The 19,610-nt window shown below is 42.6% G+C and overlaps 1 protein-coding gene across 1 annotated transcript in view; it reads left to right on the forward strand.

Annotated features, from left to right (window-relative positions):
- The window catches only part of SLC25A13 (solute carrier family 25 member 13), a 176,289-nt gene that overhangs the window by 85,097 nt on the left and 71,582 nt on the right, over positions 1 to 19,610 (forward strand). The window contains exons 6-9 of the mRNA XM_040644255.1: positions 14,231 to 14,377; positions 16,193 to 16,331; positions 17,074 to 17,167; positions 17,375 to 17,459. Of these exons, the coding sequence (XP_040500189.1) occupies positions 14,231 to 14,377; positions 16,193 to 16,331; positions 17,074 to 17,167; positions 17,375 to 17,459 (465 nt within the window). The remainder of the gene's footprint in view (positions 1 to 14,230; positions 14,378 to 16,192; positions 16,332 to 17,073; positions 17,168 to 17,374; positions 17,460 to 19,610) is intronic.

Consider the following 19,610-nt stretch of genomic DNA (forward strand, 5'->3'; position numbering starts at 1 on the left):
AACATCTGGTATTTGGGTCCCCCACCTCTAGAGATTAGATTTGACTGGGGAGCAGGTTAGCGAGAACCTGGGCATTGGGATATTGAAAGCTTCCCAGGTGCTTATAATGTGCAGCCAAGTTGAGAATCACTGTTCAGAGAGCACCTGCTGTCCATACCCAGGGTTAAATTCGGGGTTGTTTACATTTCTGGGGTGCACCTTCCTTGGCCTCGTCCCTCCTGCCTTTCCCTCATCACCCCCCCTCCCCATTATGGTCCCATCATTGGGCCACTGATGATGCCAGTGGACGAGTAGTAATAAAATATGATTGTACTTTTGTTTTCCTCCTGAAGCATAATTTCTAAAATGTTTTAATTCCAATATTAACATTTAGTCACTAGAGGTCAATATCTGTATGGTATGTAGACTATCTGATAAACCGCTCNCTTTTGGACTTCGATGCATTTGTTTTATTTTTCTAACAATTAAATTTTATTTATGTTTTATAAAATGTAACTTAAAAAGACTCATTTAAGGCCATTATTTTGCTGTGTTTAAATTCTGGGTCTTGAGGGAAAACTTGCCAGGGAAGTCACCTTCTTTCCTTTGTCACTAGAAACGTCTTCAGGGAGTATCCTGATGCCCCTGTTTTTTCATGTGCCCAAGACTTTGCCAGAGCCTTCTGAGGAGTGGCTAGAAGGTGGAGTGTTGGGGTGGATGTGGAGGGCTCAAGGACACACACACACACACACACGCACACACGTAGGCCGTGTTGTGTGCTCATTCAGTCAGCATTTTGTGGGATCCATTCTTAGGCACCAGCATATGTAATAGGTTGACTTTAATAGGTATGTCTCTTTGTGACTTTTAGTGGTTTTGTTATGATATGTAAAATTTGTCATGCTATTTATTTAGTTTGCTTTTATTTTCCTGGCCTTTGGGAACTTAAAGCAAGATGTTTTAAACATAACATTTAAAGAAAAAAAAATACAAAGGTAATGTCTATGAATCCCCTTTTTCCATTCTATGTAAACACAAACCTACTTGAATAACTCAGGTGGAGAATGGACTGTGGTTGTTGGATTTTTGCTGTTGTTTACACAGACATTGGTGCGCAGTAGGAGGTGGTATTCATTCTGATGAGGAATAATTACAATAATGCTATTGAGACAAATGCCTCAAATTGACTTTATGGAACACAGCCTAATTAACTTTTAGCCTTAATGGGATGTTAGCAGTAGTAAGGATGATCACGTTTCCCTTTTAAGCAGGTATCAATTATGCTGAATTGAGTCCGCTGTAAGCCACTCACAGCAGCTTCTAGGCCTTCTTCAAGATATGGAGAAGCCAGAGTCAAAGATTAGATGACTCAGGGATTACTGATTGTTTCCAGCTGCAACTTGTAGGGCATTCACTTACATGTGACTCCTTTTTATAATGGTAAATGGAAAAACATCCCACAGCGTCCTGCATGGGATGATTTTGACCTCGCAGTCAGAATGCCAGTGCTGAACGCATACTAGATTAGGATGCTTATGTGCATAATTATCTCGGTGAGGGCCTTGCCTTTGTGTTCCACTCGAGGTCCAGATTTAAAGGACTTAATGGATGTATCATGATAGACTTTCTATGAATGTCTGTGAAATGCCAGTTTTGATGTCTATCGTTGGGTTACTTCGCCCCCACCCCATTCAAATGTTTTGTTGGCTTCCTTGGAACTCTTTTCTGAATGCAGGTTTAGCTTCAAACCCCTACTCCAAATGCTTTGTTTGCTTCCTTAGGGCTCTTTTCTGTAGGCAGGAACTTCTTAAAGAAATAAGAAAGCTTAATCTCCTATATTTTGAGCTCTTGCTTTGTAGAGCGCACACCCGCCTTTCTGCTCTAGGGCAGGGCTCAGAAGTCGGCAGCCGCTCTCCAGCTGGTGCCAAGGTTGTGAAAGCAGATGCTAGGCCGTTTGAGCCGTGAAAGACCTGCCCCCACCCCTCGCATGTTGCTGCCTGTCACCTGATGAGGAAGAGGAGTGGCCATAGGGACAACTGAGAGGTGTTCATGTTTTCAGGGAGCCTTAGTGGTATGTAGAGAAAACACTGCTCAGTCCCGCAGACGGTCCTAGAAGAGAGTTCGGGTTGGTTCCAGCCAACTCAAGTCTCACATTCGTGAGTTACCTATGCTGATGTGTACGTACACCTGCTTGTGACTGGTGAGCAGAGCCATTCTCTGCAAGGTCAGATTTCTGTTTTCTTCCCGTAACAAATGTTTTACTGTATCTGAGCAAGTGCGAATTTGTTTTAAGCCCCCCCATGGCTGTGAGGGCTTTACGCGTTCCTCTGGCGAAGCTGCCCGCTCACAGGGTTGGTGCCAGTCACGGGCACTGCTCAACTGCTGTGTTCGGTGTGGCGTTTTCTGTGCTTTGGTTTTAACTTCATAAAGTGGTGAATCAGTTTGATATTCTTGGAGCTAAACTTGCCCGGCTTATACTTTCCATGTAAATGATAGTGTTGAAGCAAGAAGCAGGGATACAAAGCCTCCTTCGCAGGTGCACCTGGGTGGCTCAGTAGTTAAGCGTCTGCCTTCGGCTCAGGGCGTGATCCCAGCGTTCTGGGATCAAGCCCCACGTCAGGCTCTTCCACTGTGAGCCTGCTTCTTCCTCTCCCACTCCCCCGTCTTGTGTTCCCTCTCTCGCTGGCTGTCTCTCTCTCTCTCTGTCAAATAAATAAATAAAATCTTTAAAAAAAAAAATTAAAACAGAACAAAGCCTCCTTCCCAGAGTCTTGTTCCTAGTTGATGGAGAAGGATTTCGGATTTCAGAAGCGAGTGGGACCGCAATCCTCTTACCCCATCATTGACACTGTTGAATTTACTGCTGCTGTGTTTTGTCTCCAGGTCTGTTGTCCTCTCTTAACTGTATGAATGGTGTGTATGTGTGAATGGGAGTAGTTTGATATGGGGGTATTATGTGTATTTTAAAATATTGTGAATATTTCCACATACCTCTATACTTGATTCCAATTTTATGGTTGCTAGTTGAAAACAGATTTTAATATACTGAATTTTTTAGAAAACGATTTGGAGAAATATTCTTCTATACCTGATGGAACTCCTGTTCATAAATGGCATTAACTTAAACTCTCTACTCTGTGCGGAGTACTTCTTATGCTGTGGTTATGACTTGTTTGAGACAAACCACCTAGTTGAGCAAATGTTTGCTGAACATGCAGGGTTTGTCCAGAGGCCTTGTGCAAGGGGCCAAGAGGTACAGAGATAACAACTTTTTACATACTGACATGCACAAGTCTAGGGGTTGTTTCTGTGTTTGTCCATCTGACAGCTCAGAAGGAACAGCTGCAAGCAAGTGTGTACACCCTACAAGGCTGCTGTCTTGTAGCAAAAACCCTCAGGACTTGCAGCATAGGCCCTTACAGCAGCTATAAAGCTGAAGCTAGCATTCAAAGTGTAGTTAGGGCAGCCATACAAAGTACGAACTTAAAGAACCAGATACCAGCGCAAGTACATCTAGTTAACTACCCCATCTTACAGATGAGAAACTGAGGCCTTTCGCTTTAGTGTTTCTTAGCAGTATCTCATTTGTGATTTTGATTTGCATTTCCCCAATGACTAATGATGCCAAGCACCCTTTCATGTGCTTATTGGTCATTTGTATGTCTTCTTCGGAGACATGTCTATTCAGGTTCATTTCTAGTTTGTTATTGGGTAGACATCGTAGGCAAATGTGAGCACAGAGTGAGAAGACTCTTAAACTTTTCTGCCAAATTATTCTGCGAATTAAGATTCACTCTTGAAAATAGAAGTAATAATAGTAACAATCTTTATAATTTACCAAGTGCTTTTAAATATTCTGTTTCTGATAATAGCATCCTAATACCGTGAGAAGAAATTATCATTACCCCCTATTGTATGTAAAAGAATAAATGGACTCTAGGTAAAATTTTGCATTTACGGGTAATTTTCTAGGGAAAATGCTCATGGCTTTCATTGGGTTCCCAAAGGAATACCCCAAAAGAGTACACAGAAACTATTCTAGAACTTAGCTTCTTCCAGTAAGTTCACAGACATGTGAGGGATTCAAGAATATTATGCTGTTGCCATTTTATTACATTGTCTCCAGGGCCAAGGCTATGAAAAATTAGTTTCTGTTCCTGGAAGGGGCTGTGCTTCTGAATGGTATACAGTCATGCCTTGCTAGACATCGAGCATTCCTGACCCCCATCCATTAATTGCCAAATATGATAACAAAAAAGGCCCTTAGTAGGGATGTGTGTTTCTGTCATTTTCAGTTACCTTTTTTTTTTAAGGTTTATTTATTTATTTTAGAGAGAGGGGGAGAGAGAGCACAAGCGAGGGAGGGACAGAAGGAGAGGGAGAGAGAATCTCCAGCAGACTCTGCACTGAGTGCAGAGCCCCACGCTGGGGCTCAGTCTCACAACCCTGATGTCATGACCTGAGCCAACACCCAAGAGTCTGGTGCTCAACCGACTGAGCCATCCAGGCACCCCTGTCATTTTCAGGTACTTTTTGATGATCTTTTATAATCATAGGTATATATTTCACATATAATTATTATAGTTTTAAAATAGTCTACACATAGTTGATTCTAGTTGCTCCAGATTCAGAATAGAAAAGTCTAGGGTGGCTACCAAATGCAGTATGTGTATTAACTCGCAGTATGTTGTTACCAGTTACCTCTCACATAGCATTTTCCGGCTTAGAAAGTGCTTTTATTCGTATTTGTCCTTATGATCATCTTAGATGTTAAGCATTTGCTCTTGTTTCTGTATGAAGGACGAGCACACAGAGGCTTAGTTTTCTGGATTTGCTCAAGGTGACATAGATGGAACTGAAGCTGATTTTAGTTTTCCTAAGTCTCTAGCAATGTTTTTCAGAATTCGGGTAACATTTTTCTGAAGTGATTGTTTTAAAAGACAGAGCCCTGGGCCTCTCTGCCCCTCAAGAGTCTGATTCAGTAGGTTTCAGTAGGGCCCAAGACACTACCTTTCAAACAAGCATCCTGAATTGTGATGTTCCAGATGGTCCCAGGGCCACACATTGAGAAACACTGGCCTAGACTACAAACCCCAGACTGTTTAAAAGCACAGAATCGGGTCTTCAGGTTTTCATCCCAGTGTTGATGAGCTTAGACAGGCTAACATCAGCTTTGTGTTCCAGAAAGATCACCCTGGCTGTTGTGTGGAAGATCCAATGGAGTGGGATCTCACTGAGGACAGGAAAGACCCGTTGGTCACTTTCTAGTCCGAGAGAGAAATAACGGTGGCCTGGGTTGGATGGTAGTGGTGATGAGCCAGAGCACGTGGGTTCAAAAGAAGGTGAAGGGATAGGCCTGACCAGGCTTGGTGATTTAACAGGACAGAGACGTTAAGGATAAGGTAGAACTCCCAGTTCACGCCTTTTTTTAGGTGAGTTTTAGGCTCAGACAAGTGGAAGGCTGGTGATGGGTTACTGAAATGGGGAGCACGAAGGAGGCAGTCTTCCTCAGGGGACGCAGAGCGGCGCTTTGCTTGTAATCGCTGTTCGCATGTGTGCTGCTGGGTTGTTTCCGCCTCTTCTCTTCAGTTCATTGGTCGTGGAATGATCCTATGGGAGCCCCACTTATGGGCCCACAGACTTGGGCATTTCCAAGGAACTCTATTCCCTATCTTACGAAGCCAGGACACTTCTTCTGTTTCCAAAGGCCTTCCTCCTCTTGCTGTAGGAAAAGCATCATCAAGAAGTCAGCAATGCTCTGAATTCATGAAAAGGCCAGAGTTTGAAGTTTGGGTTGCTTTAGTTACCCAAGAAACAGGATTGCTGACTTGGGAGAGAATGGGCTAGAGGGTTTCTCTCTAAATGTCTTCTCCTCAAATAGAGTTTAAGAATGAAGTTACCTGACCCAACGGAGAGCCCTGAACACAACGGTGTGGCTGTTTTATTGTAACTTTATCAGGTCCCCCTTTTGTCAAAAGAGGATGAGTCATAGTTGATAGAGTTGTGTCATAGTTGATAGGCTGGGAGTGGCATCTGAGAATCAGAGCTATGTCTCGTGCCCTAGACGGGACACACGCACTGGCAAGTGATCTCGAGTTTGGATGCCAAAGCATATTCATGCTAATAATGCAACGGAACAATTTTGGTTCTTTTTGTGAAGTGAAACTGACCATTTTTTGGCCTACGGGTTAGCATGGCGTACAGACGTGGTCTAGTCTTTTCAGTGTAAAATGGACATTTTGGTTATTCAGGATCTGAGCCCTAGAGAGTAGAATTCTGGAAGCTACTGTTCCCAGGCGCTGGTGGTTGTCACCTGTCACTCTGTGGGCCAGAGATTCGCTGCTCCTAGTCAGCTGTGGTCTAGGCTTTAGAGTCACCATTACTTATGGTGCTGTATTTGTCATGCAAATTGTTCTCCCCCACCACCAAACAGAAGAAAATGTAACCTTCAGCCATGGCAACATCAGATTCTCAAGCTTCAGAATTGATAGAACATTTCAAGTGAGTTCAGGTAGAACTCACTGAAGCCACGATGTTAAACAGGTTAGTGGACAACTAACTAACAAGGTCCTTGTGTAGGATTGAATAACCCAAGCCATTTGTCCCTCCCTTTTGCCCCTCACCTTGCCATCTGTATTAGTTAAAATATCTAGACCGTGGATCTTTAATAGCCGGAGACCATGATTATATTTGCATTTTTAACATGTGAGTGCTTTTTATGTTGATCTTTAAGTTGGACCAGATGGAGTGTGAGTACAGCTTCGGTAGTGTTTCATAAATATAGCCCCAACTTGATATTCCAAAATGAAACGAGCGAAAGTAGCTAATGATGTTTGCCCTCAGCTCTTCTAGGAGATTAGCTTGTATTTTGTATTCAGCTGGAAGCCTTGGCTAGTTTGGTGAGAGGTGACCAGAGATGTGGTCCTATCCCGGTCACTTGGAGAATTAGATGCAGGACACATTGCGTTCATGTTGCACTTTCTGCTCTCTGGGCCGAGGAAATCAGAATTCACCATGCCGTTGTGCCCATGGTGTTTGTCAGCTTGCTGTTTTGCCAAGCGGCCTGGTGTGCGGGCTTTTACAGTAAAGTCCTGGGAAAAATGAGCACTCTGTACAGCTATGTCCCCCAGCTGCTCCCCACTGTGAAGTTTAATGTTAAATCAGAAGAGCAAGGCAATCGAGATGGAAAAGCTCTGTGCTTGGTTTCTGCCAACGTGCTGCTGTGCGTGCAGGGGCCACATGCAATGCTGCTTCTAAAGGCTCTGCAGTTCAAGGCCCCACCCAGAGAACTGGGGATGGAACTTCACCGTGAGCTCTGAAAGTCTGTCTGCGTGGCTGGAATATGGGGAGCAGAGAAAAATATTAAGAATGGGAACTACTTATCTCTCTACCTATTCCTTTGCTAAGTTCTGTTTTTAACTCTGCTTAATAATATATGGATCTTAATTTTAACTAGATTTTTTCCCCTCCCAATTAGCATAGGATTGTGAAAATGAAGCGGAGACTTGGATGTTGAACAGGATACAGGTTCTGGTACTCGATGTAGTACAGAATTTACTTGAAGGAAGGCTAAATGTGATACCATATTTTTAAAGCAAATCTTTATACATTTTCTTCCTTGTTTTCATAAATAATTACCTTCATTTCCCCCAGAATTCTTCTGCAGGACTCCTAAAAAAGAAGTCTTTTGAGTCATATCCTTATTGATAACTCCCTGCTTTTATTAAAGTTTAGTTATTTTTTGGGGCGCCTGGGTGGCACAGCGGTTAAGCGCCTGCCTTCAGCTCAGGGCGTGATCCCAGCGTTATGGGATCGAGCCCCACATCAGACTCTTCAGCTATGAGCCTGCTTCTTCCTCTCCCGCTCCCCCTGCTTGTGTTCCCTCTCTCGCTGGCTGTCTCTATCTCTGTCAAATAAATAAATAAAATCTTTAAAAAAAAATAAAGTTTAGTTATTTTTTTTTAAATTTTACAACTGTACAAAACACAAACATGCAAACTAGCCAGGGGTCTTTTTTTGGTGTTCTTGGCTTTATAACATAAATCATCTGGATCTGCCACTTGTTTTGAAGGTCTCTTGGTCTGGTTTGTTTTGTTTTGTTTTTGTTCTGATAAATCGTCCTCAGGCTGAAGCACAAACTTGCATGTCTGAATAGAGGTGGAGAGAATTTTTGCATTCAAAATATACCCACTTGAAAATTGGAGATTATTAAGGAAATGACAGGCCTGGAACTATTAGAAGCATGAATGTTAGACCTGAAGTGGTGTAACCCCCCTTCTATATGTTTATTTCTGTACAGCTAGCAATTTTGAAGAGTTTGATTTTTTCTTTCCCTCTAGCAGTCTGAATGGGTGTGCTGAAGTAGTTGGAAACGGCTGCAGTAAAAGCCTATTCCATTAATCATCATGCACCAGAATAGCGGGAATAGAAAACTGTTCGCTGGCAAATAAGAAAGAGAAATTGGACCTCCTTTCATGTGCTTGAGCAGGACTGCCTTCGAGATGGCCCTGCTGCTCCTTGTTCTGTGACCTTCTGGCCTTGGGTGAAGGACGGCCCTTTCTCCTTAGTCTTTGCTGTCCCCATCAGCAGCTCTTAGCAAGTGCCCCATCACCGTCCCCTGGTGCTGATGAGAGCTGAGCTCCCTTGGCAGGGCTGCACCATCTTCCCAGCTCTCTGGGTTTCCCAGCAGTCCCAGGCCCTCCGTTTTATTTCTGTACCCACCCTTTTAGATACCAGTTCCATTTTATGGTCACCTGGCTGCTCTTTCTGTGTGCTGTGGGACGTGCTCATCTATTTCTACAACTGTTGTTTTTTTTCTTCTGGTTTTTGCTAGGCCTCCCCCGAAAGGGGACAGTCCACGTAGGTTAAGATTGCGACTCCAGAGCCAGACCCCCCAGGTTCATGTCCACTGTCATCCTCAGGATCATGTGACCCTGAGCTGCTCTTCACCTCATTTCCCCACCTACTAAATGGAGGTGATGGTAGGGCCCACCTCATAAGGCCATCGGGAGGATTCAAAGAGATGAAACAGAAAACATAATAGTTACTGCAGCATAACACACACTTAATAACACTTAATAAGTGGTGGCCTTTGGTTTTCTCCTCCCCGAAACCCTGCTGTCTCTCTTTCCCACATTTCTATTTCTATCTGTACCTCTAGCTTTCTTTTGTTTATAGCTCAACTTCTGTTTTATAACTTAAGCCCATCTAGCTCCAAGTTTCTCATCATGGTCATCTCATCTCTTTCCCCTTAGGAGTCCTCCTTCATAGTAGAAAATTCTTCCGTCTCTCTCATCATACAAGGGAAGAATTCTTTGGGATATATCTTGCTCCATTTTTATGTACAGGTCGTCACCAAAACTTTTCTTAAAATCTCTCTTCCAGTTATCTGTTAGAATCCTCTTACTTAAGATTTTACCCAAGGCAGCATCAGGTAGTGGTTACAAATTCCAGTTTGGGAATCAGACAATAGCTCAGAATAGATCCCAGCTCTGCCACTTCCTGGCTGTGTGACTTTGGACTAGTTAGTTAACCTCCCAGAGCTTCGGGTGCCTCTCTGGAAGATGAAGATAGTAAGTCTTCACAGAGTTATTGTGAGGCTTTAATGAAGTACCGTTTTTTAAGTTCTTGGCCGGGCCCCTGGCTTGTAGGGAGTGCTTAAGCATTCAGCCCTTACTGTTCTCCACCTGGTCTGGTCTTCATCTGTCCCTTCCTGTGGCTGGTTCAGAATGACTCAGCAGAACCACTGTTCCTTGAGAGGTGATTTTTTAAAGACTCAAGGAACTTACACTGAAAGGGTCTTTAGAGGATTTTAAACCATTCACCTCAACAAAAATCAAAGCTCCCACTTAGTTAGTGCCTGTCATGCATGACATCTCGTTTTTACGACCGTCCGCGGTAGATGTTGCGGGGGCCCGAAGATACATACTCCCCTGATCCTCCTAGGGGTGTCATGAGTGAGATTTGAGCTCTGCTCGTTCCTGTTGCAAACTTCAGAATTTTGTCGTAGCAGATTGCTTCCATAACTCCCTGTATTAAAATAAGTAGGTTCCTTGACATATGTTGCTCAGCCTGGTGTTGCACAGCTGTTGCCTGTGACCGGGACCCTGCTGCTTTGCGGTGTAGCCCGATTCTTGCTGAAGAGTTGTGTAGGTTAAAGACTCAGGTATTCTGTGCTAAAACCTGATCCCTTTTTTCCTCCAATCTTTTTTTTTTTTTTTTAAGAGAAATACAGAGAACCCGTCTAATTTTTTTTTTTTAACCTGATAGTCCTTTTACCTTTAAATATTCGAACTCTTGCTTCTCCCATTGTTCTCTCCTCTGCTTATTCTGGAAATGATCGCTATTTTACTTAGGCCCTACATCGTGCATATCAAAGCTCCCTGTCTCACTTTATTCCCTTGGGTTCAGATCTAGGAACCGTCAGGGTCTAGGCTCTACGGGTATGCGTTAGGTTTTCCTGAAATAGCTTTAGAGGTGCCAGTGAAGAGCTTTGCTTTTCAGTCACTCTGCCGTCAGTAGCGAGCCTGAATATTTATTCCAAAAGTCATTCATTCTCAACTTAAGTATTTATAGAGTATCTATGTGTTGGCTCCCTCAGGCCTCCTTATTTGTTTTTCTCTTACTTAGTCTCTTGGGGTTGTAAGTAAGCAAGGCCAGGAGAAGACCTTTAGATTTGGTTCCTCTTCTCCATGGTTTCTCTGCTCTTGTTGGGAGAACAGTCCTAGCCCTTGGAGCACATAAGAGACATTTTCGTTAAGGAAAAAAATCTCAGAAATTTTATTGTTTTCTCACAAAAATAGACAACAAAAAATCTAGAGCATTAAGAAGAATTTAAAAGCAAATTTGAATTTTTGTCTTTTCATAGTTCTTAAGATTCCGAAGTGTCAAATATATTTTGTCATCAGATTCCTGACGGTCGCATGATCCAGGCTCCCCAGGTGCTGTGCTGAAGTGTTGGGGGCATCCTCAGTGGGCACAACTGCCTGGGTTTGCACTTCAGGTTTGCTGCTTCCTGTGAGACCATAGTTTCCTCAACTGCCACGGTGAAGTTAATAATAGTGCCCAGCTCATAGCGTTGCTGTGAGCAGGAAGTGAGTTTAAGCTGTAAAATGCTTTCAAACAGTATCTCATGCATAATATATGTTCACTAAATGCTGTTAACATGGTTGTTGTGTTAGTCCAGGTAATAGCTTTATTTCTTCACCCAGAAGAAGAAACAGTCGTGGCATAAAAAGTTGTTCTTCACAAGGCAACCCAGATCTTCAGCAAGTTGCTTTTGGTTTGAGGAAACACTTAACTGAATGTTTTCACTCTGTCCTACTATTTAGAGAATGATGTACAGTTAGCTTCTTGTTTTTCATGGAATTTATGGTGTCCCCAGTCTTTCAGAGCTGTTGGAAATGTATTCTAAAGTTGTTCATCGTTAGAGTTAGGAGTGTTTTCATGTTCCGTGATCGAGGGATCCCTGCTAGTAAATGTTGAATCCTGAAGTGCAGGCGCAGAAGTGGGTGGTGACACGACCCCTATAACAGATGCGCCCCTGCTCTGCCAGGGGAGCACCCACCCCCACTTTGATGTCTGTGTCCCAATTTGAAATTCTGAGCAGGTTGGTCTTAGTATTCTGAGGAGACGAGGGGGCCAGGAATTCTGAGGAAATGGGGTGGCCAGGGTGAGTGATGCCATTTTGGGTATCCTGGTCTGAGGATCCCAAAGACTCTAGTTGAGTTATAAACTAGGGAGATGGTAACTAACTGAACACACCTCCTACTGTTGTTGAGAGTAATCTTGCCTTACAATACCTTTAGCAGTGGGCCTGGCAATTCGAAGGAGACTGTATTCATTCACTTTCAATTGAATACATACTGTGGTCATTTTTCACTACAGGGTGTTTAACAGTTGGTTTCTTCTTTCCTCTTAAATTGGAGGCACTTATACAGAGAACCCCTTTTTGTTCAGTAGAGTGTGATTTGTTCATTCAGTTGGTTTTATAGAATACCTATCACTGAAGATTATGTCTCTGGTTTATTGAGTACCTAGTATATCTAAGGCCTACACCAGTAGAGGGATGAACAGGACATAGTCTCTTTTCCCTCACAAGGTAGGGGAAAGGCAGGAATATAAGCGATTGCTTCAAGTAAGATGGGGTAAGACAAGTCTTATACTTGAGGTGCAAGCAGGGAGCCACGTGATCACATCAGTTCTTTTGAGCTAAGAGACCTACTTATATTTACTTAAGTGGTGGCATTTGAGCTAAGCCTGGAGGAAGTGGTAGGATTTCAGGAACTAGAGAAAGAGGCTGCAGTCTACACCAGGGGGAGGGAGGAGTGCGGACAAAGGTCGAAATGTGTGGAAGGCCTGGAAGGACTCCAGCATGGGGTGCTGGAGACCAGGCTCAGAGGAGCTCCTTGGGTTTAGTGGTGTGCACTTGCTTGGCCTTTACAAGATACCCATGTGGCTATATTCTTTGAGCAGTTAGGAATTCTGGTCCAGCAGATAGGTGTGGGAGATTTGGATCTGGGAGTCAAGCCTTCTGAGAAATCTTTGAGGCCTGGGGGGGAGTAGAGCGAGGAGACTTGAGGACAGAGGGCTGACAGAAGCCTCCCATTTAAGTGGAAGAGTCACCAGGGAGATAAAGGTCCCAGAAGAGACTTGGGGCGGGGACAGGCTGGATCAAAACTGGCAGATGCTGTGACTGAGAAGAAGCTTTTGTGTTTTTTGTTTGTTTGTTTGTTTTTAAAGATTTTATTTATTTATTCAACAGAGATAGAGACAGCCGGGCGAGAGAGGGAACACAAGCAGGGGGAGTGGGAGAGGAAGAAGCAGGCTCATAGCGGAGGAGCCTGATGTGGGGCTCGATCCCATAATGCCGGGATCACGCCCTGAGCCGAAGGCAGACGCTTAACCGCTGTGCTACCCAGGCACCCCGAGAAGAAGCTTTTGAATAGGATAAGAGCTCTGATTCTTACTATGGTATTGTCTTTTAAATTTTTTTTTTAATTTAAAATTTTCAAGCTCTACCACGGTAGGGAAGTATATAATACTTAGACCTACTGTGTTCCCATTATGCAGCTTCAGTTATTATCAGTATCTTATCAAGCTTCCTTCATCTCCCAGGGACACGGAACACTTTCAAGCATGATCAGAGTAGCGTCCTTTCTGCTGTGCTTTCGTGTGTACCACTTCATAGGGACGGTTTGTTTTTATACTGCTCTAAGTCGTCGTCTCGCTAAAGTTTAAAAGAGTAATTCTCTGTGTCAACTAATTAAACTTCTTTTTGTTTAAATAATTTGAAGTTCTTGCAGTGCTTTTTAATTCCGTAGAGATTGGATCTCACTTGAGGGCCCATTTACGAAATGGGCAGTGTCACGAGGAAGATCATGAAATGCCCTCTGCAGAAGGGGTGCTTCTCTGCGCGGCGCCTGATGGGGTTTGATGGGAGGTGGTTTATTTTGTATATACACTAACTCCCTGTGAACAGCAACCGAAATCTAAGTTGGCCTTCCTGTCTTTGGATCACAGGAATGAAAGTGGTTCTGCTGCTGTTTGGCCACGGCTGACCTGCATACCATCCAGTTCCTCATTCCGGAGCAGTGGTCCTCATTTGGGACCTACTCTCTGGACACATTTTGTATTGTCATGCTCTCGGGGGTAAAGGGGCTACCTCATCTAGTGCAAAGAGAGGGGAGGGATGCACCGGACAGCTCCCCATAACAAAAGCTTAACCCACCCAAAATACCAATAGTGTCAAGCCCGAGAAACTGTATGTTAGAGGAACAGCGTATCCCAGAGGAGAAGCACCCTTTTTGGTTTGTTATCACATCACATGTTCGTGTACCAGGTTACCAGTAAGAACTTTTCTCTCTTCTTTGGGAGAGAGCTTTAATGTCCCTGTAGATGTTTTTCACTGGATCATCTGCATCACCTAAGTTGGCTTTGGCCATATCTTTGGGCCTACCGAACTTCATTCCAATTTTTGTTTTCTTTGTGTCCTTGGACTCTAGCAGAATGTGGAAGTGATTTGGTTTCTCTGGGAGGAGATTTAAGGTGGAATGCATTTTCCAAGACATGTTCACTGGTCTGAGCAAAGTTCTGTCTTTGGAAGAAGAGGATAGCTTGAGGGTGTTATTTAACAAGCTGGTAAGGCTTGTTAAATCAAGATACGATCTGTATTTCTTCACCCTGATTTGAAATTGAGCAGTCTTTTGTAGTAATTAAGAAACATAAATTATCTCACTTTCATTATGTGTAGGAAATACAGTTGGAGCATGCAAAGCAGGCCTTTGTGCAAAGGGACAACGCCAGGACTGGAAAAGTTACAGCCATTGACTTCCGAGACATCATGGTCACCATCCGCCCCCATGTCTTGACGCCTTTTGTAGAAGAATGTCTAGTAGCTGTAAGTTGTAACTTGCCCTAATGAAGCAGTTTATTTTACCTGGCAAAAGCTCAGTAAATAAGGGATTATAAGAACAATTCTGTAAAATTATGTGGAGTTTTTTAGTTTAAAACACTAACATTTTCTTAATGTGATCCCATATGTTACCAAACGTAGAGTATGTTTTGGCTAGTTTTAGTGGATAGGTTAGTTTGTTTTCTGGATCATATGGAATATCTTAAGTGTATTAACTGGTTTAAAAAAAAAAGGAAAAACAAATTTTTGATTTTATATTAATTTTGCTGTATTTTTTAGGTATGTCAAATGCTAATCTTCACTTTCATCTATTCACCAAGGCAAAAAATTTTTTAAAAAATAGTGCATGCAGATATATTTCTTTGGGTGGTCAGTGGAAGAGAAACTCTAAAGCTCTGATTGACTCATTCCTTCAACACGTGGGTGTTGAGGGAACAGTGGTGCATGTGAATGGTGGGGCCCAGCCTGCCTGTGTCAGAGCTTAAATCTCATGGGTGCCCAGCCACTCTTCTGACCTCATGGGCCTAGAAGGTGGCCCAGAACAGTCTGTGCTGGAGGCTCCTAAGCCTTGGTCACAAAGCATAAGAATCCCCAGAATCTGTAAAAATACAGATAATGAAGTTTTCTTCCAGACCTATGGATTTATCACCTACAGGTGGCGAGGTCCTAGAATCTCCTTTCTAAAGCTTCCCGGGTAATTCTAATGATGATGCAGATTTGGAAACCCTTACACAGTGCTTTTGTTAGTCCCAGGGAGAAGACTTTGGAGTGTTTTCACCACGCTCTGGGTTTCCCACAATGCTTACCATAGTCAGGAACTCAGCGTAGCTTTTCACTTTATTTTTTCCTGGTGCCTCTTTTTGGAGGCACAGAACTCTGCCAAGGCCTTTTCTACTCTGCACTGTGTTAATCTAGCTCCTTTTCTTGCCTTCCTCCGTCCTTCCCTACTCCATTTTAAACTCTTAGGTCAGCTATTTTAAATGATTACTAAGTGAAGATTTATGTGGTTGTTACCTTATAAAGAAGTGCTTTCCTAATAAAAATATTTTGCCTTGTTAGGGAAGGATAGAATTTGAAACCCTGAACTGAAGTTCCATTCATAATGGCCGTGCTATCTGTTTCCCTTGCCCCCTGGGAAGAAATATGGCTTCTTACAAATCCTGATTATCAGAATTCTGACCAGTCTTAACCCCCATCCAAGCATATGACATCTCATAATTTTACCGGAATATGCTTGTTTGCTAGAAATCCCACCAATGTGAAGTCTGTACTTAAATGATTATTTATTGCTAGTTCTAAGTAACATGACAAATCATGATATTAATGTTAGACTGACCACTTTCCATACTGTGTTTGTGTTGGTATAATATAGTTTTACATGTCTAAGCACACACACGTGTGCGTGTGTATAGCGTAGTTGTGCATGTCTAAGCCTCTCAGAATTGCTCATTAGACGAAATAAACAAACTTATAAAACATTTTCAATTGAAATTTGAACTCTGTGAATTACTACTGGTCCTGTTGTTATAATCCTACACATGTATTTATTTAGTTTTCTAGGACTTGTGTGTGGAGAGTATAAACTCTGGTCATGATTAGTTGCAGTTACTTTTAAAATTCATTTATAGCTTTTTTTTTTTTTAATATGAAAGGAAAATACTTATGGCCATTTCTTCTTATACATGCATTCTTGATTACTTCCAAAACTAGCATTTGATATATGTACTTTTGAATCTTCTTCGTTCTATAAATCCTTTGTTTATTGTTCTTCTCCCCTCTCTTATTTTCAACTTATTTGAGGCTGCTGGAGGTACTACGTCCCATCAAGTTAGTTTCTCCTATTTTAATGGATTTAATTCACTCCTTAACAACATGGAGCTCATTAGAAAGATCTACAGCACTCTGGCTGGCAACAGGAAAGATGTAGAGGTGACTAAGGGTGAGTGAGAATAAATCTGAATTTTTGTCTGCTAGTATCTTGGTGTATTAGGATGAAGAGGCAACCAAGAGTTTACAGATTTTTCTATCCCATGGACACATACTGACCATATGGTACGTGTGTGTTCTCCATCCTTTGATCAAACAAAAGCAAATAAAACAATCTTCAGCGAGTTTTAAATAAACTGAAGACAGCCTTTGAATTAGGGAACCATGTCAAATTTCTTTACTGTTTTCAAATCGTGCTAAAACCTGAGTTAAGTCAGCAGCCGCTAAAGTGGCCTTCAGGAGTACATGAGGAGTTCTGTAAACTTATGCTGGTGACAGCCTCGGAACAAGAGATCAGCATTTTAATGTTTTTGTTTTTGTTTTTTTAAAAAGAGAATTGCCTTAAGAATTGCACCGCTTCATTAATATAACCTCCCAGGCCCGATGCACGTGAAGTTCCTTGTCGGCTTCCTTGTTTGCTTGGACCTGGCAATTCGAATAGTGTCCTGTGTCATTTATTCCAAACCTTCAGATGAGACACCAGGCTTTTAAAGTCAATGTTAGAGAAACTATTCTGTATGCTCTTTACAGACGAATGAAAGACTTGCAAAAATTCTTACCGTGTTTGGGTTTACTTGGTCTATGACTGATAATAAAGTTTTGTGATGTTCACTCACTCCAGTGCCTTGAGTTAATGCTGCAGTTAGTGGCTATTCCTTCTTGAATCTTTCCCTTTTAACTCTTTTTCCATACAGAGGAGTTTGTTCTGGCGGCTCAGAAATTTGGTCAGGTTACACCCATGGAAGTTGACATCTTGTTTCAGTTAGCAGATTTATATGAGCCACGGGGGTAAGTTGGTCTTTTTTTTTTTTTTCTAATTAGCTTAATAAAAGGAGGTTAGGGGTGGGAGTAGGGAGGGCACTGGGAGAAAAAGCCGCCAAATAAAAGAGGACTCTGAAATATGGGAACAAAAAAGGGAATGTTTTCAAATTCCATAATGCAAATTTTAATAAATTTGTGTTTTGTTGTTGCTCGTGCTTGTTTTTTCCCCTCCAGACGTATGACCTTAGCAGACATTGAACGAATTGCTCCGCTGGAAGAGGGAACTCTGCCCTTCAACTTGGCTGAGGCCCAGAGGCAGGTGGGCAAAAGGAACAAACTTGCTTCCTGTTGTTTCTTCAGTAGGGTACCTCCAAAACTCTTTCTACTCGCAGTTGCCTTTTTGGCACTGGTATCTGACCTGCCATCATAATAACATTTTGCACCAAAAATCCAGACAATGTCAAAAAGCTGCAAAGAGAGATTACTTAGAGACGTTCTGATTCACAGATAGTTGCTTGTTACTTTCAAGGATGGGGTGATTTCCTAACTGCACTGGAGGCGCGTATCCCCCCTCCCCCGCCCTGTAATAGGCAGAAGATCTTTTCTTCTTCCCTGACTCTCGTGTTGAGGGCCGTGGGCCCGGCGTCCTGTTCTGGTGTCGCTGTCCCAGCGAGGTGGCGCGTTGCTGACCGAAAGCCGCCGCTGCTCCACAGAGAGGTACTTCATCAGCTCATTGTGCGACTGCCGTGCCTTCCGTTTTTCTGAATATCAAAACGAGATAATTTTGTTTAGTCTGGAGTAATAGTTTGAAGGCTTTTAGACTTCTTTTCTCTGTGAAAGGATTCATAAGTTATGTGGAAACAATTTGAGGAATGCTAAATTTTATTTTATGGTTAACAGAAACCAATCTCGTGAAGTCATGAGAGTCAGAAATTTAAGACATGGGACCTCCTCATTTAACTCTTGCTCGACTTGCTGTGGATCAGGATTAGAGAATAAAGGCTTTCATAGCATGTGTTGTGCTTACACGATGTTTGTAAAGTAAATCCAGTCACAGACGAGCGTCGTTTTAGAAAAATACCTCCTTTAAGGCAAAGCCACCTCTGAATCCTGTGAGACTTAACAGTTTTTGGCTTGGAGCTCCGGGTCTGTACAGAGACGCCAGTTTGACCACAATGGGTTGATGCGGGCTACATTTTTAGGACTGGCAGGCCTCGAGCCAGCACCCCTCCTTCCAGCTCTTTCCCCCCCGAATGCAGCGGCGAGTTTTGTGTGCAGCGTGTAACTCAAAGTGGTGGGTGTGTGCTCAGTAAATCCTAGCTAGGCACCTCTGGAAAACCAGCTGGCGGTTGTTAAAAGAGGGAGCCCGTGTCCCCGGGTGCAGGACAGAGCGCTGTATAATCACGTGCAGAGGTAGAAGCAACATTGCTCTCCTCCCTTTGATTTTTAAACACTGCTTACCAGACGATTATCTCTTCGTCTCTATGCAACTAGCTGTTGTAGAAATTTGGGGATTAAGAAAAAGCAGAGGGTTTTTTTGTTTTGTCTTGTTGTTTTGTTTTTTGTGTGTGTGTTTTTTTTTTTTAAGATTCCTTCTGTTCTCCAGCTGGCAGTGGTATCCAACAATTTTTCCTTCCTGCCCTCTGCAACTTTTTAGAGTTTATGGTGGGTGCTCATTGATACTGGCCATGCAAGGGTTAGATGGAATTTACAGCAGGAAATGATTGGCTGTGGCTGAGAGGTTTAGAGCAATTCACAGCTGCCTTGTCTGGAATATTCTTTCCTATGTGAACGCCAGTAGGCCTGACAACATTGACAGACTCAAGCAATGGAGGTCATCCACCTGGTAGGCTCCGTGCGAGCGTGTCTCCTCAACAGAGGAGTGCATGGGAATCTTTCTTGTCTCATGAGCATGCTGCATTTCGAGCTTCAGAAAAATTATATGAAAATCTGGGACTGCATTTATTTGGTCTTTTTGATTAAGAGTTAGTGATAGCGGTAGGTCTGTTGCCCCCCCCCCCATTATTTTCAAAGTATTTCCACTCATTATTTTGATGCCGGAACCTAAGTATTACATATTTATATGCATATAAAAAAGTAGTGCCTTTCTTAGGGATGCATTTGTCAAAATGAGGTTACTCCTGATTTCCATCTATGCAGAGAGAGAGTTGGAAACACCCCATGAAAGTTGCAGAAGAAATGTTTTACATTCTAAAGATGTATATTTCTATATGAAGCTATTTTCAGTGAAGTGACTTTACAGGAGATTCCAAATTATCTCATTCTATTAGAATTGTGTAACATTGACAGCAACTAAAATTCAGTGGGTTGATAGCTAGGGTTGATAATTATTTTCATTGTTCACCTACTTTAATTATCGTGGCTTTTGAAAAACAAATTTTATTGAGTGTATTTATTAATTCAACAGGTATTATTAAGTACTATCACCCTCATTTGACAACTTTGCATG

The sequence above is a fragment of the Ursus maritimus genome, unplaced genomic scaffold (genome assembly GCF_017311325.1).
Source record: "Ursus maritimus isolate PB19 unplaced genomic scaffold, ASM1731132v1 scaffold_3, whole genome shotgun sequence".
NCBI classification, from domain to species: Eukaryota; Metazoa; Chordata; class Mammalia; order Carnivora; family Ursidae; genus Ursus; species Ursus maritimus.